General features: G+C 37.6%; 1 protein-coding gene across 1 annotated transcript in view; it reads left to right on the top strand.

The window, feature by feature from the left end:
• The window catches only part of LOC131354639 (hemicentin-2-like), a 29654-nt gene extending 12169 nt beyond the window's left edge, over positions 1-17485 (top strand). Inside the window, exons 8-12 of the mRNA XM_058392531.1 lie at positions 10906-11247; positions 12459-12764; positions 13077-13185; positions 14860-15008; positions 15422-17485. Coding sequence (XP_058248514.1) covers positions 10906-11247; positions 12459-12764; positions 13077-13185; positions 14860-15008; positions 15422-15537 — 1022 coding nt within the window. The 3' untranslated portion in view covers positions 15538-17485. The remainder of the gene's footprint in view (positions 1-10905; positions 11248-12458; positions 12765-13076; positions 13186-14859; positions 15009-15421) is intronic.
• The last annotated feature ends 1468 nt before the right edge of the window (positions 17486-18953 follow it).

The following is an 18953-nucleotide window of genomic DNA, read 5'->3' as shown; positions in this document are numbered from 1 at the left end:
GAGGGTCAGTTGTAGAAGACGGAATCTCGGGATCCTGAGGAGAAGTTGGAGAATAATCAGTGGGAGAAGTGGGGGGGCGAATAGTCAGGAGAAGATTGAGGAATATCATGAACACTGTAAGGCATAGGCACAAATTCAGGAGAAAGTTGGGGAATGTCAGGGGAATTAGGAAATGAAGAGGAGTCAGAGGAAGAATCATTAGAGGAAATCTCAACAGGGAAATCCTCAGTCTGGACGCCTTGAGAGGTGGTGCGTGTCCAATGCCAGTAGAAGGTCTGAGTAGACTGATCACAGGTTGTGGGGTGAAATTGGGTGCTCTGATCAAGACAGACGGTATCTCTCACGATATGGTGAGCGAGGTAAGGAGACTCAGGAATAGAGGATTCAGATAGGTGCTCCAGGAAACCAGTAAGGTCAATGGCCAAACAGGATAGCTGATACTGGCGATAGCGTCGCAGAGCACCCCTGGGACTTCTCCGGAAGATAGCGCGGCGGGCTGACTGAGCTAGGAAAAATAATGGGAAATGAGTGAAGATGAGTGAAGTGCATATTGCGTGACTATGTAGTCAGCAAAAGAGAGCGTGTACTAAGGCAGGAGGAACACAGTGTGGGAAGTAGGCCAGGTCACTGTGACATGACAGTGACAGGCAGGTAGAGGAGACAATAGCATTGGAATACTAGCAACCAACAGTGATGAAAAGAGGAAAAGGATATGAAGCAGCTTAATGGCACAGCTTAGTTTAAAATTAGTAAAACAAAACTTAGATCAAGTAGGTAGAGAGAAAAGTCATCATGACAGAGGAAGAGAGCAAGGTACTTACACATTGTTGTGGGGGGCAACGCGCGAGGTCAGGATGAGCCGAGGAAGCACCTTTAAGAGGTGATGGTCAAATGAAGTCAATAAGGAAGTGGCGCCTATAAGTAAGCGCCAATTTTTATAAAAATGGTTGACTTAGCCTAAAAATAAGGGGAACTGGTGAGGAGGAAAATTGACGTCATCGAGGGGAGGATGGTATCAATTTAGGGGCGGTATCGGGACAAATGCGAAAATAATGGGAACTGGGAAAACGTATGTAAACTAAGGAAGGAGGGACTAAAGTAGCCATACACTGAATATAATGGGAAATTGCTGGAAATATTTAAATTAGAGAAAAGGAGGCGCCCCGGGGCGCCTGGGGTATAAGTAGAGGGGACTTTTTCGGGGTTTTTTGAGACCAGCTGCTCTCTTCAGATATGCATGTTGTTGACTGCATGACTGAATAAAGAAACCCGCTTCTTCTCATCTGTTGACTGAGATCTCTTTTATTTCGGCTGAGGTTTATAGATGGTGGAGGTTATTGGGAAAGCTAAGAGTATTAGATACAAACAAAATTCCACCCTGTGATATGTCCACTCGGAGGGGGCTCTGAGTTCCGACATGACTCTTCACAGACCACAGTTTGTTCAGTGCACAAAAATTTAAAGGAGAATTCACTTCCAGAACAAAAATCTACAAACAATGTACTTTTACCCCCTTGTCATCCAAGATGTTCATGTCTTTCTTTCTTCAGTCGTAAAGAAATTATGTTTTTTGAGGAAAAGATTTCAGGATTTTTCTCCATATAGTGGACTTCAATGGTGCCCACGAGTTTGAACTTCCAAAATGCAGTTTAAATGCAGCTCCAAAAAGCTCTAAACGATCCCAGCCGAGGAAGAAGGCTATAATCTAGCAAAACAATCGGTCATTTTCTTAGAAAAATAAAAAATTGCATGTAGGCGGAACTACAGACCCAGTGTTTACAAAGTGAACATGCAAATAAGTCAAATGCTCTTTACTAACTAAAAGGTACAACAAGAATGTATGGGTGTGTTGATATCCAGGTACAGAGATATATATATCTCTGAGATCAGAGATATATATATATATATATAGAGATATATAGAGAGATGTATATAATATATATACATATATATATGGAGAGATATATATATATAATATATAGAGAGAGATATATAAATAACATTTTTAATTGTCACACATTTGTTCAATTATGCTATTTGTTCTGGCAGTTTTTAATTTTCTCCCTTACTAGCCTTACAGGTTTTTTTTTTTTTTTTTTGGTTAAAGTAAATTTTTGGTCTTGTGATTATCTAGTTTTTTGTAATCATCTCTTGAATGATCTGCTGTTTAAAGTTGTGTTGAAGGGATTTTGTTTTCGAAAAAGATGTTTTTGTACAATAAATATGAACCTAATAGGATTTTTTTTTTACTAGGTTTAAATCAGAACTTAATTTCCTCTTTTGGTCCATGTACCGGTCTACTGTTTTGGTCTACTGTTTTAGTTTGTATTCATTTCACGTGGCACATTATAAAAGACATCTTCCAGAATAATGCAGTCTTGCAACTCTTGCTTCATTCTCAGCAAACACGTGTACAAAGGCTTCTTTGTGGTTATAGTTGTATTTGAATACTTTTCATTGTCAAGGTTTGTGATATAGATTCTGGACAGTTGTATTCCATTTCTGTCTCAAATAAACATAATCTGTAAAAATAAAATACTAAATAGTTCTGCTTGCATCTGTGTAACTAGGACTACATAACATTAGGAGTATTATATTAGATTATACTGAGAAACGTATTTGTTCAAGAGATTTCATAACCTATATTTAATTAACAAATGAGTACAACAGCTGAACACTACAAACTGTAGACTGTAAATTGTCACGGTATTGAATCTACACCAAAGGTGGTAAGTTACAGAGTCATGATTTATAACATTTGATGTCCTATAAGGAAATCTTAACCAACACTAGAGAATATTAATGTCGCATGTTGGATTGGATACATTTCTGTTCCTTCTTTTCATTTGAGTTTTTATTACAGAATTTCCTTTATATAAGTCCTACTATAATTGAATAATGAGTGAAACAGTGAGGCATTGTCTGGACAAGTTGTTGGGTGTCAGTTGGGATATGGTGTGCTTTGTGTGGGACAAAAGTGTTTGTAAAATGACCCATTAGAAAAGGCTCAATCAAAATATCTACACCATCATTTAAAGAATTTGAATATGGACTTGACTGAAAACTATTTTCATTGCATATTATTTCTGTGGATGACTGGTGAGGTCCATTCCCTGCTCAAACAGAAGGGATGCTGCCTTCAAGTTTGGAGTAGAAGCACTTCTCAGGTCAGCAAGGGATCAGCTTTCAGCTTTGTTTCTGAAGCTCTCCATAAGTGGTCCCTGGCTCTTGCACAACTTTTCTGATAATTCTTTTCACTCCTCTGTCAGAGGAGCACCTGGTCGTGGCCAGTTTATGGTGAAATGATGTTCTTTCCACTTCCAGTTTATGGACCCAACAATGCTCACTGGACCATTCGGAAGTTTTGAGTAGTTTCTGTACCCATCATGAGATGTTTCTTGATGACACCTTGGTAATGAGAGAATTTTTTATAGGCCATCACTTGGGACTGAACCAGCTGATATTAATTTGCACTTACAATGGGCAGGATTGCTTTCTAATTGCTGATTGATTTTGGCAGGTGTTCTGGTTTTTCAAGTCTTTTAGCACCTCATGTTCTTCGTGCATTCCCCTCTGTCATTTCACTCTATTACACCTAGCTAACATCACTCCATGTATATTATAGCTATAATTCATTGCAATTTAACCATAACTACTGATGTAAGTAGGTGAAAAGCAGCCTGTGTTATGTTAGGTAGATTTGATTTCCCATTATAGTTAGAATAGAATAGAATAGTTCCCATTATTATCAACAAGGTTGTTCACACTGGACATGGTGTTGCAGTTGTGTTGGTCTTCTGTTGACAGATGCCACAGGTTTTTGTAGAGCACACTTCAATTTACTCTGCTGTCTGGATTCTGATCAGAGGTGACGTGAAGCTTCGATGGAATTGACGCATCCAGTGTGAACATCCTCAAATCGACTCTAAGTGACTCGCACTACCATGTTTTTGCTTAGTTTTCACCTTTTATTTATCCCAAGTGTACAGTTGTGCAGAAAAGAGCTGACTGTGTTTCACTGCCAAACAAATTTGGTTGTGCAGATGTTAAAATCTCACAATAATTGATGTTCATAAGTTTTAATCAGTTACAGTGTGCAACTGCTTTGGACTATTATGCCCTGAAGACAGATAGATGGATGGGTAGATGGATTGAAAAATAGATTTGTAGAGGGAAATTATGTAATCACACTACAGACCATTTCAAGAGTAAACGATAAATGTGTCTGGTCCTGAAATATTTCTGGCACAATTTTTAAATCACAGATCTGTGAAAACAAAATGACTAGCAGGTACTTTTTCTGGCTCGAAGTAAACGGTTATTGCAAAACTCAGAGCTATCTGGATCAGGTGACGATCAGGTGTTGTAATGTAGCCAGTGATTGCCAGTGTTTTCCTTTCCTTAATCCTGTTTTAATACTGAATATAAATAATCAAGGTAAATAAATGATCAGGCCCCTTCCTTTTCATGTTTGGGTGAAGAGCGTTTAGTCCTGTTGTGCAACAGCACAAATAAATTGTGTAACTTTTTACTCTTGCCCGTGCCTACCAGTGTGCTCTTGAAATTTCCACAGCAGCAGTGCTGCAATGTAAACGCATTGCTACTTTTTATTTTATTTTATTTTAATCACAAAAACACTTACAATAATAAAATATAACAATACAAGATACAGGTGTAAAAATTGAATGATACAACTAATTATACACAGTTAAATAGAAGAAATACAATCAAACTATATATATATATATATATATATATATATATATATATATATATATATATATATATATATATATATATATATATATATATATATATATATATATATATATATATATATATATATATATATATATATATATATATATACTATATTGCCAAAAGTATTCGCTCACCCATCCAAATAATCAGAATCAGGTGTATAAAATCAAGCACCTAGGCATGTTTTTACAAACATTTGTGAAAGAATGGGTCGCTCTCAGGAGCTCAGTGAATTCCAGCGTGGAACTGTGATAGGATGCCGCCTGTGCAACAAATCCAGTCGTGAAATTTCCTCACTCCTAAATATTCCACAGTCAACTATCAGCTGTATTATAAGAACGTGGAAGTGTTTGGGAACGACAGCAACTCAGCCACGAAGTGGTAGACCACGTAAACTGACGGAGCGGGGTCAGCGGATGCTGAGGCGCATAGTGCGAAGAGGTCGCCAACTTTCTGCAGAGTTCTGCATCGCTACAGACCTCCAAACTTCATGTGGCCTTCAGATTAGCTCAAGAACAGTGCGCAGAGAGCTTCATGGAATGGGTTTCCATGGCCGAGCAGCTGCATCCAAGCCATACATCACCAAGTGCAATGCAAAGCGTCGGATGCAGTGGTGTAAAGCACGCCGCCACTGGACTCTAGAGCAGTGGAGACGCGTTCTCTGGAGTGACGAATCGTGCTTCTCCATCTGCCAATCTGATGGACGAGTCTTGGTTTGGCGGTTGCCAGGAGAACGGTACTTGTCTGACTGCATTGTGCCAAGTGTAAAGTTTGGTGGAGGGGGGATTATGGTGTGGGGTTGTTTTTCAGGAGCTGGGCTTGGCCCCTTAGTTCCATTGAAAGGAACTCTGAATGCTTCAGCATACCAAGACATTTTGGACAATTCCATGCTCCCAACTTTGTGGGAACAGTTTGGAGCTGGCCCCTTCCTCTTCCAACATGACTGTGCACCAGTGCACAAAGCAAGGTCCATAAAGACATGGATGACAGAGTCTGGTGTGGATGAACTTGACTGGCCTGCACAGAGTCCTGACCTCAACCCGATAGAACACCTTTGGGATGAATTAGAGCGGAGACTGAGAGCCAGGCCTTCTCGTCCAACATCAGTGTGTGACCTCACAAATGCACTTCTGGAAGAATGGTCAAAAATTCCCATAAACACACTCCTAAACCTTGTGGACAGCCTTCCCAGAAGAGTTGAAGCTGTTATAGCTGCAAAGGGTGGACCGACATCATATTGAACCCTATGGATTAGGAATGGGATGTCACTTAAGTTCATATGCGAGTCAAGGCAGGTGAGCGAATACTTTTGGCAATATAGTGTGTGTGTGTATATATATATAAATATATAAATCAAACTTAACAAAAATATGCAAATGAATGTAAACTTAGACAGAGTAAACTTAAATAAAGGGACAAAATAATTAACTAAAAAGGAAAGGGAAAAAATCAGTGTTCCATTTATTAAATCCGAGTTTCGAGACAATAGCAGAGATTTAAGATTTTCTATTAGACTTAAAGATTTCAAAAAATTTTGTATTTCACAGAGGAAAGGTGAAAGTTCAGGAGATGATGCAGAATACATCACTACTTGGTGTCCAGACTTCTCCCTTCACTGCTGCAATGCAGGCGTCATGTTACGTTCTGTTTATTTTGGAAATCTGAACAGTTTAATCTCCGTTAGTTCCGGGTCTTATGAAATTATCCAACCTCTGAACAACACGGTCATAATTTAAATGTTGACATTTTTAATCACAGGATTAAATCAATGACCGTAATATCCATGAGTACAAACAGCCTCGGGTAGATGTCGTCTTCTTCTTCTTGTGTTTATTGGAGCTTGGGGTGCATTTCCACTACCTACTGGAGTGTGGAGTATAAAACCGTAGGGAAGAGAAACAACATAGGAGGCATTTTAAAAAATAGTAGAGTAATTAATAGTACTGTATCCTAAATCCAATATTCAATCTTATTTCTTTTAAATAGTGTATTATGAAGTATATCAGGTGAATAGATATCAGGTGAATAGTAGTTTTATTTTAATTATATATTTTTTCTTTCTTTCTTTTTTTTTTTTGCAAAATCTTTTTATTGGAAACATATGTCACATACAGTAATGATTAACATTACAGAATCCCATTTTGATTTTACATGAAAAAGGGAAAATAATTACAACAACAATAATAATAATGATCAGACAATAAAAAAAAATAAATAAATAGAAATAAAATAGAAATAAAGAGAGAAAAAACAAACAACCCACAAAGGGGTCCTGGCCCTTTTCAATTGACAAACATAAAACACGCATACATTTTAATTCACACAAAAGAGAAAAGAACCTTATCCGGCAGAACCTGAAGGCCTGTAAAATATGAAATAAACGGTTGCCATTTATGGAAAAACCTGGAAGTATTACCTCGTATTGTATATTTAATTTTCTCAAGCTTAAGGAAAAACGCTGTATCTTTTAGCCATTGTGAGTGAGATGGTGGGGTAGAGGACTTCCACTGAGAAGAAGGCGACGTCTGGCCAACAATGATGTGAAACTAATAACTTTTTGCATAGGATTTAACTGAGATGCTTCATCTGGAAGTCCAAAAATAGCAATCAATGGACAGGGTTGCAAATGTACTCCCAGAATAGTGGACATTGTACCAATTATATATTTTTTCTAACATTTGTGACACCCAGTCCGGTCCACTCCACTCCAGTAGACAAATAAAGCACCCTTTGTTTTTGTTTTTTTCCTTCAGTTCCACCATTTCATGGACGCGCGGCTCGGTCAGGTGGATCAACTTGAAAATGGTGTATAATGTTGTATTTCAGGACGGGGTCAACATGGATTTATCTGGTGCTTTTGTTTTTCACCAACATTAACGGTAGGAGCTCTTCTGTATCGGTTATACCAAAATGTTACTGTGTGGATTGGTACAAAACAAAACAGCTGTGTTTTTACTGAATAGACTCAATATTATACACCTCTTAATCCTCAGGTTCAATATCTGTGAGGACCAGTGTGTGTGTGTGTGTGTGAGTTCAGGAAGACTCGTATTTGGCTTGTTCAGTACTCAAATGTTAAACACATCTATGCAATACGTGGAATGCTGCAATAAGTTTACCATTCTACCCTGTTAGTCAAATGTTTATTTTTTATTTTTTCATTCCATTGTCTGTACTGCTTATCCGATCTATCCTCGGGTCAGGGGGAGCCTGTGCCTATCTCAGGCATCATCGGGCATCAAAGCAGGATACACCCTGGATGGGGTGCCAACCCATCGCAGGGCACACACACACTCATTCACTCACGCAGTTTAGAGACTCCAATCAGCCTTAGAAGCATGTCTTTGGGAGGAAACCCACCAAGCACGGAGAGAACATGCAAACTCCACACACACAGTGAGCGGGAGCGAGACTCGACTCTGGAGGCGTGAGGTGAACGTGCTAACCACTAAGCCATTGTGCCCCCCTTAAATGAAAATTCATTATTCGATATTTGTTGCAATCCTGATGGTCGAGTCGTACACCGAAAATATTTTCGTACACCGAGGTCAAATTGACTTGACAATCAACTCGAATCGAATACCAACGGATTGGGTCGGTGATTCAGGTTCCAGCTCTGGGGAAGAAGCTGTTCCTCAGTCTGTTTGTGTGTGTTCATTGTCCTGTATCTTTTGCCCGGAGCACAAGCAGTTTGTATCCTGGGTGGGTTGGGTCCTTATTGATGTTGCTAGGTCTCTTGTGTAGACAGCTAGCATAGACAGTGTCTAGACTGGGAAGCTTGGTTCCTACAATCCTCTGTGCAGTCTTGACTATCCGAGCCAGGTCCCTCCAGTTCTCTGTGGTGCAGCTGGTGTACCATACGGTGATGCAGTGGCAGAGAATGCTCTCTATTGTACTCCTGTAGAAATTTACTAGGAACTCTGTGGTGCAGCTGGTGCTCTGTGGTGCAATGTGTGTATATATCTGTGTCTGTGTGTGTATATATGTGTGTGTTATTTTAGAGAAAAAGAACTGTGTCCATGACCAAGCAGATAATTGTAACTACAGAAGGAAGGAAACAGGAATTATGTTCTAATTGCAAGATAAGGCGAATTCGTAAGAAAGGTTTCAACACATTCTACTGAATATTGGCAATTGTGTTCGAACAAGGAGACTTTTGTGAGCTAATCAGCAGAGATAGTTACTTTCATGTATGAGACTACTGTTTTGGCACTATTATGAAATATTGTGTGCTTTTTCAGTAGGACTTCTTAAACTTTAGAGCTTGAGGAGACCTGTTGAAGCAGAAATCACTATTAAAAAGCTTTTTTAATACCAGGATGACGGCCAACTCATTCAAGTGTCACTTACAACCGCAGGATGACATCAAGTGACCTACAAAAAGAATGGTAAACAACAGCTGGAGTAAAGTGCACGTTGAGGACGGTTTGTAATAGGCCCCTAGAGGCAAGTCATGCAAAGCTAGAAAAATCCCTTTATTAATGAGAAGCAAAGAAGAGCCAGGTTGAGGTTTTGCACCCAAAAGCAGTGTGAAAGATTGGAGGAGAGAAGGCGTGGCAGCATACAGTTGACAGATGCCATTTACGCTTTGATACCAGAGATGGTGGTAGACAATTTTAGGTTGTGCTAGCATTAAGTTAATGAGACCACAATATTGCATGATTTCATGAGAGGTGCATTATGCAGTAGGTTCACTGCTATTTTTAAAAAATATATACATGTTAATGTTGATTTTCCGTCTAATATTGTAAAGTAGCGTTTACAATAATTTCTACAAAAAGTTACAGGGTCACAGTGATCTTCCTGTAAAGCAAAGGATTTCATCACTTCAATCGTTTTAACTATTGATCTGTTTATAGCTTGATATGATGATTTTAGCTGGTTTGTATTTGTGATTCTTACATCACTGTTTGGTATTTTGTATTAAATTTGCATTGTTCATTTCAAATAAAACACAATGTGCTCTTTCTTCTCTCAGAGAAAATGAGTGTATACAGTATTGTTCAAACAATCCTTCACTAAATGAGAGGTTTTCACTATGAACTGCCCTTTTCTTGGTACTGAGCTATTATAAACATGACATTTTATATTTTGAATCCTATGATGGTATTGTGCTGATTCATCTTATCATGATTTTATACAGGTCATGTCACCATGCTTTTGTTTACCACATGGAGTCAGAGTGGAGAAGAGACATGGGCTCTTATTTCAGTTTGGGGCAAAAAACAAAAATCAATGTAAAAGAAAAGCAATACTCATAATATATACAAGAAGCATAGCTTTTTGTTTTCCTTTTTTTTCCGAACAGTGTTTAATACCTGATACGAGAGGATTTTATGCCAGTGTTGTATGTATGTAACTCAGAAAGCTAGCAGTATGTGTAGGATCTGCTCCTGTTACAGACCCTGACTGACTAGCTGTTTCTTTTCCAGATAAGTGAAATAAACTTCAGAATAGTTCCAAAAGTATGTTTGTCTTCAGCTGTCCAGTTTTGGTGAGCTTGTGCCAACTGTAGCCTAAGCTTTCTGTTCTTGGCTGACAGAAATGGAACCTCTCCTGGTCTTCTGCTGTTGTTTCATCTGTCTCATGGTTCAATGTGTTTTACATTCTGAGATGCTTTTTTTGATTGTATGTATTGCACTGCTGCCACATGATTGGCCGATTAGATAAGTGCATGAATGAGTGTAGAGGTGTAACGAATAAAGTGATTGGTGAGTGTATATGAACTTGGTGGACATTTTGCTCCAAAACCATGGGCATCAATATGAAGTTGTACCCTTTTCAGCATGACAATCAGACAATTCACACAGCAAAGATAACAATGGTATGGCTTTGGTACAAGTTTCTGGATGTCCTTGATTGGAAGCCCAGGCTTGAATTGCATTACTCTTGAGATGTTGGAAAAATATTACTCTGACACCTTTCCTAAAACTCCTAGAAGAAAGGTAAACCTTACAGGGTACAAAATCAGACTCTTCTCCACTAAACAATCAGCATTCACCTGAACTCTGATTGGTTTATGGCACATTAGAGGTCCACAAAACACAGTAAGCTCTCTGGAGGAAAGCAACAGTTTGCTCATTCTCATGGTGTGAACATATTCATATTTCACATATTCTCTCTCTCTCTCTCTCTCAAATACAGCAATAAGGATCATTGGTCGGGATGTGACTGTGACAGCAGGAGATGATGCAGAATTGTTCTGTCAAGTGGTGGAGACAGCAGAGACTCTAACAAGTATTAGGTGGCAAAGACGAACAAAGGAAAAGCCAACAAATACAGATATTCTGATTATCACTTCAGGTGGCAAACAGGAATATATAAACGGATTGAGGGATCGGGTAAAATTCACAGCGAACTTCACACGAATGAACGGATCAATTCTTCTAAGTAATGTTACTGTTTTAGATGAAGGAATCTACACCTGCATCTTCAGTGTGTTTCCAAGTGGACCTTATGAAACAGAAGTTCGTCTCACGGTACAAGGTAAAATTCTTTGTACGTTTTGATAAACTCAATCAATCGAAGCTGAAAAAATGTTTTAAATGCATCTATAATTTGTAAATATTTATAAATAATATGTGGGAATGGCCTGTTCTCTTATTTTCCACATTGAAGGTGCCATGCCTAGCTGGAAGTTTCCCACAAATCTTTGTTCTGGTGTTTGTGAATACATTTAGTGCCGAATCTGCCAAAATGTGTGAATATATAATATATAAATAATACAAAATCACATCTAGACCTACAGACAGCTGTGTGATTGACAAGACTGCTAGAATAGGAAAAACCTTGTGCAGAGTCAAACCAATAAGAGCTTAGAAATGTTTAAACGTTTGTTTTATGTGACCAAGAGTATGAATGGATCATCCAAATACCATCATTATAAAGTATTTATAGCACTTTTATATTGTTGAATGTTATAATTAGTTGAGAATGAAAGCTGATGGCACATCTTCCAGGAATGCTCATATTTATGTGTGGTTTATAATCCATTACAGGATCCAGCCACATAGAGTAAAGACAAACAGAACTATTTGTGATGAATATATAAACTATTAGTAGATACAGAATGAGCACATAGTTTTTACCCCTCCCTGCAGCTAACATGGTAAATTCAAGTCAAAGCTTTGAACACCAATATATTTTAATCATGAAATTGTAATTCTTAAAAGGTCTATTTAATGAGTAAATAATGTACAGTTGTCAGGTCATGGCAGAGAAGTAAGAGGTGGAAAAATGCCCGCTAATCACATTAGTTGGGGTTAAAGGTCTACTGTGTTCTATTGACTGACATTCATGATCTGTTCATATGATTTGAAAATGCTGTGGCATAAATATTGAATGGCTGAGCCTAGAAAAATATGAAAATGAAACACTCAGGCTGTTGAAGACAGTGTACACATTTTATACATATTAAAATGCATTTGATTAATTGAACTTGAGCTTACCTGGGCATCCAGTGGTTTTGCCTTCTTGTCACCACAAACCTTTCAGCAAAGTGGTGCAGTGTGAAGTACGGCTCTAAAGTGACTTAAACTCTACCTTCAACTTCACTGTTCAATAAAAAAATCTTCTACGAATCTTGAGTGATCAGGGTCAGACATGCACATTAATGAAACACATTACAGAATGTGGATTTGTTAAACAACATTTTTGATGTTTTTTTAATGCTTGTTCGTGTTTTTGTTTGTTTTTAGTTCCTCCGGTTGTCAGTGTGAGCGCTGATCCTCCTGCTGTTGCTGGTGACACTGATGTGATTTTAGCGACCTGCACTGCATCCAACGCAAAGCCTGCAGCAGAAGCATCATGGAGTCTGGGTGTTTTAAATAACTCAGTGAAAGTACAAAATACTGTCACTGTGGACTCTGAAGGAAGAGCCACTGTTAAAAGCAGCCTGATTGTAAATGCATCTGTAGATCTAAACCAGAAGAATGTTCAGTGTGTAGTTACACACCCTGGTCTGAAGGAGAAACTGGAACTGAGTTACACATTGAATGTTCACTGTAAGATGCCAAGTTTCACATTTTTAATCAGATGCTTATAATTGTATACTGAAACTAACGGAATATGAAATCTCACAGGGATTTAGACATCTAAAACTATAGTATTATATGTACAGTCACACAAATGGGTATTCTTAAATAAAGCTTGGATGCTACTGAAGACTGCATGTCAATTATAAAGAACAATATGCAAGTGGATTTTTCCTTTGTCCTTTTTGCCCTTACTTGCACTTGTCCACATTTCATTTAATTCTATTTCACTGAATGTTATATTGTGTAAAGCTTTAATGTTTCTTTGTATTTTTCTCTCAGATCCTCCTCAGGTGGTTAAAATTATTTCAGCAGGTGATCAAGGGGACACTCGTGAATTTCAGTGTGAAGCAGATGCTAATCCAAAACCTACAAACTTCACCTGGAGCAGGTAATGGAGCTGAGACTTCTGTTTAAGTTTATTATAAAAAGCTGCAGCTTACATATGTACAATAGATATAAAAAGTCTACACACCCTGCAGGTTTTTGTGAACTAAAAAGTGAACCAAGATAAATCATGTTTCTTTTTTTATTTTCATCTTACTAGCAGACACCTAAAGGTTTTAAACTAAAATCTAGTGGTATTTGGAGCTATTCATGATTCATTCCACCTTAATATACACCGATCAGGCATAACATTATGACCACTGATGGGTGCCGTGAATAAGACTGATTATCTCCTCATCATGGCACCTGTTAGTGGGTGGGACATATTACGCAGCAAGTGAACATTTTGCCCTCAAAGTTGATGTGTTAGAAGCAGGAACAATGGGCAAGCGTAAGGATTTGAGTGAGTTTGACAAGGGACAAATTGTGACGGCTAGACAACTGGATCAGAGCATCTCCAAAACTGCAGCTCTTGTGGGGTGTTCCCGGTCTGCAGTGGTCAGTATCTATCAAAAGTGGTCCATGGAAGGAACAGTGGTGAACGGACGTCAGGGTCATGGGTGGCCAAGGCTCATTGATGCACATGAGGAGCGAAGACTGGCCCGTGTGATCAGTGTGAACAGACTGCTGCAGTAGTTAATGCTGGTTCTGATAGAACGGTGTAGAATACACAATGCATCACAGTTTGTTGCGTATGGGGGTGCATAGCAGCCATAGGGCTCCCGACAGCCTTCAAATTCTTTTATATTCCTCTCTTTTTAACAAGAGAGATACCAGGCATGCTTTATAAGCTATTTACAGACCATGGAGCTGATATTTATTTGGGGTTAATAAGAATTATTTCATTGACAGCTATTTGATTTTGAACATTAAAGATTAAATGTGATTGGTTCATTCTGAACACAGGCATATACTAATGCCACTAGGTTATTGTGATTGTTTATACATAAAAAAACCTGGCCATTTTAACATGGGTGTACAGACTTTAATAACCATTGAAAATGAGCCATATTATTACAGTATGGCTTTAGGTGTCTGGTTTCGTGTTTCCCAGACTGCCATTAATGTTATTTCTAATTTTATACAGTAACTATGGTAATAAAGGAAGATTTGTTTTTATATAGTACTTTATTATATTGTAAGACTTTGCGTTTATCCTCATGTCATTTTGAAATAGAAATATGTTAATAATCTAATTCTTGGTAATAATTTGCTCCTAGGGAATCTCTACAGTGAGAAATTTAATAATATTTTAATATTCATTGGGTCCTTTTCACCAAAAAACTCAAGGTGCATCAAGTTTTTAATTTTCAATTAATTTTATTTTATTTAATTTTAAAAGTGTTTTTGTTTCTTCAGGCAAAAGAAACCTGAAAGTGTGAAGAAGCCCATTCACAATTTTTTAAACCCATATTATGATGATATTTTGTAATATATGTTTATGAAGTATGCGAGCCTAGTAGCATTAACTTTGCTTTAATAATGTAAATTTCAACATACTTAGGGAATAGATCGGTTTAAATGGTAATGCAGGCCTTTAGCCTTCATTAAAACATGAAATGCAAAATAAGTGATTTGAAAGCAGTTTCCCCCAGAATATGATGTTTATCTGTGTAGATACTGTTTATATAATCACACTTAATCAACACCATTAATTAACAAACACATTTCCTTTTAGATATTTTCCAGTGAAAAAGACTCTTTCCAGCGGTGTTAATAGCAGACTGATGATTCAGCTGACCCCTGACAGTAACGGCCTTTATTACTGTGAGGCATCTAACCAGTATGGGAAATCTGTAGGTTCCTTCTACCTGTTTTTTAAACCATGTGAGTATTTATTTGATCTCTGTCCTTCACTGAAACAGTGAATAAATGCTTTTAATTGCCAGATAGTTTACACAGTTTACATAAAATGTGGTTCATTTTTATAGATGCACAGTTTAATAGATAAACATAGACTTGCAAGATGTCATCCTACATTTATTCAACTTCTTAATGTTCCAATTAAAGTCAAATGTACTGGAGTGCAGGGTGAAAAAAACTAAAAATGGTCACTTCCACTTAATATGCTGTACACTGTGTGAATATTTGATCTTTGGGAAAGAGGTAGACAAGAATGTTGACCTCAGTGACATTAAACAGTTACCACCAGTGCTTCTGTTTGAGATGCGTCATAAAAATCTTGGATTGTACCGTGTGAACTGTGAACTAACTATAATACTTTCTCAATGGCATTGCAGCTACAGAATCCAAAACCTGCTGGACTCTGTACATCATAACCCTCATTGCTGGGGTTTGCTGTTTTCTCATTTGGAAGTTTAATTTGTTTCAGCAGTTTATAAAAAGACTGCAGTAAGTTTGAACATTTTACCAGTCTAGTAGTGAGAGCAGATTATAAGCATATAAAGAGTTGTTAAAGTGAGTTGTGGGTGGGATATATTAGGCAGCAAGTCAACATTTTGTCCTCAAAGTTGATGTGTTAGAAGCAGGAAAAATGGACATGCGTAAGGATTTGAGCGAGTTTGACGAAGGGCCAAACTGTGATGGCTAGACGTCTGGATCAGAGCATCTCCAAAACTGCAGCTCTTGTGGGGTGTTCCCGGTCTGCAGTGGTCAGTATCTATCAAAAGTGGTCCAAGGAAGGAACAGTGGTGAACCGGCGACAGGATCATGGATGGTCAATGGATCCGATCCAACAGACGAGCTACTGTTGCTCAGATTGCTGAAGACGTTAATGCTGGTTCTGATAGAAAGGTGTCAGAATACACAGTGCATCCCAGTTTGTTGCGCATAGCCGCAGACCAGTCAGAGTGCCCATGCTGACCCCTGTGCACCACCGAAATCACCAACAATGGGCACTTGAGCATCAGAACTGGACCACGGAGCAATGGAAGAAGGTCTGATGAATCACGTTTTCTTTTACATCATGTGGATGGCCGGGTGCATGTGCGTTGCTTACCTGGGGAACATGTCAGCTAAAAATAAAAATTTTTAAAGACATTTTAGGGGATTTTAGTTTGGGTAAACTCTACTGTTAATCTCACTCATGAGCTGATCACTGACTATTACTTTTGAAGGAAGTGAAAGAGTTGAACTTGATTCATCAGATAAAATAATAATAAGAACATGCATTATACTTTGAGGTCATTAGGGTGGTGGTGTGTCCACGCCAGCAGCAAAGCAGCAAACAGATCCCCAGTGCCCACAAACACAACATCTACTTTGGGAATGTCCATTCGGATCCTTTGCCTCTCTTTACTGCCATTTGCTGTTACTGAAATGTGCAAACACAAATCAGAGTTGGCCATTGGCAACATGGAAATACAAACAAGACCTTATTGGAGACTATGAATACAGTTATGTCAGCAAACGCTCCATCTGTGACCCATGCTTTTCAGACAGTAAACAGACATTATAAAGTATTTTTAGTGTTATTAAAGATAGGAAGCAAATTCAATTCAATTTATTTTTGTACAGCGCTATTAACAAAGAGCATTGTCTCAAAACAGCTTTACATGAGAAACAACAAACATATAAACAGGCAAACAGACAAACAGTCCTAGATGTTATCCCAAGTGAGCAAGCCTGAGGTGACTGAGGCGACTGTGGCAAGGAAAAACTCCCTTAGATGGTAAGAGGAAGAAACCTTGAGAGGACCCAGACTCAAAAGGGAACCCATCCTCATTTGGGTGACAGTTGTGTGATGCCGATACAGCATCTGTAGAATGTTATGTAAATCAATAAGGAGGTTGTTGTCCACAGCGCTGCTTTTATTTCTTATTTTTAAATAGCTTGAAAAAACTAGTTGTGGACAGTACACCACCAGGCCACTAGCTTTGGTAGTAGTCTTAGGTAAAGTAAACTTTATCTTAATGAATCCAGAGAAATAAAATCTTACAGATTAAAAAACATTATAGCCACTAAATTATGTCCACCAAAAAATTAAGCCACCAAGCAAAGATGGATTGAACAACCACCTTAATATAAATTTCAACATCCGTGGGGAATAGAACGGTTTAAATGCTAATACATGCCTTGATACTTCATTAAAACATAAAATGCAAAAAAACACAAACAAAACAAAATGCTACTTTGAGAAAGGACTCTGCTTTTATAGCGCGCCTTATGTTCTTTAATCTGGAATAGTTTTATTTTCCAAACATTCCTGCGCTCTTTAGATGTGTTTTTAGACATCGCAAACTAATCTTTACGCCATGATAAGCCATCAGTATGTCGAAAATTGTGGCATATGAATGTCCTTCCTCAAAGTAGCATTGAATGAATTCCATTTTCTTATAAATATAAATTAATATATATTATTATATAATATAAATATATATATATAATATAAATATATCTTATAAATATAAATTATAATATAAATATTTTGTTATTTGATATATTATTTGTTATATTTTTGTACCCTAATTTGGGTATTTTAGTATTTTTAAATTCCTTCCTATTTTATCTATTACCTGTGTTTGTGGATACTGCTGGAAACTGTGAATTTCCCTTTGGGATGAATAAAGTATCTATCTCTCTATCTATCTATCTCTCTATCTCTCTATCTATCTAATGTTTGTTGTTTTCTTTAAAAGGTTTAAAGTTGCACTATTGGAAAAAATGGTTTAAAGTGAATACAGAACTCCACACACGTACAAGAAATAAAGTTAGATACACAATAGATACACAGTAACTTTCTGTACAGGGGCATTTTCAAGCTGGAAGAAGTTTAGGCCTTGTAGCTCAAGTGAAGCAAAACTACAGCACACAAATACATCCTATACAGCTATGTGCTTCTAATTTTCTGGTAAAAGTTTGAGGAAGTATCACAAACCAATGTGATGGTGAGGTGTCAAATTTAGCTACAGCCATGTTACTTTGTATAAACCACCATCTCACAGTCTGGTTTTTACCCAAAAGCCCCTACTCTGACACAGTCATGAAGTTTTCTTTGTCCAAACCTGTAGGTAAATAATAACCAAAGTAGATAAACAGATTTCCTAGGGTGAAGTTTCAGTAATAATTAAACTGCATTAACGTATAGTTTTATTAGACTAAATAAATGGCATGATAAAACAAAATAATGGCAGGTGTATTGTGGGAAGAACACTAGACTAGACACAAGGGCTAAAGTTCTACAAAAACCAACTAAAGAATTAAATAACCATAGTTTAATTATTTCAATTATTGAGCTAAACCCAGTGCAAGTTGATGATTTAACACATTGACTCTCTAAACATCAGTTGCTTGATCATCCTGCTCATGTTTAAATGGTACGCAAATATAAGGGGTTTAGAAAGCATCCTTATACAAGTACCACTGAATCTGCTATTTTGTAATTAGCACAAGTTGATTATCTTAATTACAAAGCTGGCACTGTGTAATATAATGTGATAAACGTTTGTGTGTGAACTTTGGTGTGTGTGTGCTGAAACATTCAAACCAGTGTGTGATTTTCACTAAAACACTGTCACCCATTAAGACCTGCTAAAAATAAATGATGACTTTGTTATTCATTACTATTATTACGAGTCTTTATGTTTTTGCAAACCATTTCTTTATTTATCTCGCTACATGCTTTAGGGGTTGAACACAGTGTTTACGGAGAGGGCATGGAGCAGGAGAAATCTTTGACACTAGTTTTAGTAATAGCTATTGTATTTGGAAGCTAAAGCTAAAAGTGAACAAGTGAGAGCTGAACAAAGATAATAGTACAATAGGTGAATAGAAAAATAATTCTGTTTCCGCAAAGGAAATACTGTAATGTAA

The sequence above is a fragment of the Hemibagrus wyckioides genome, linkage group LG06, assembly GCF_019097595.1.
Source record: "Hemibagrus wyckioides isolate EC202008001 linkage group LG06, SWU_Hwy_1.0, whole genome shotgun sequence".
In the NCBI taxonomy this organism is placed as follows: Eukaryota; Metazoa; Chordata; class Actinopteri; order Siluriformes; family Bagridae; genus Hemibagrus; species Hemibagrus wyckioides.
Note: the sequence above shows the minus strand (reverse complement) of the source record. Positions and strands in the feature narration are given on the sequence as shown.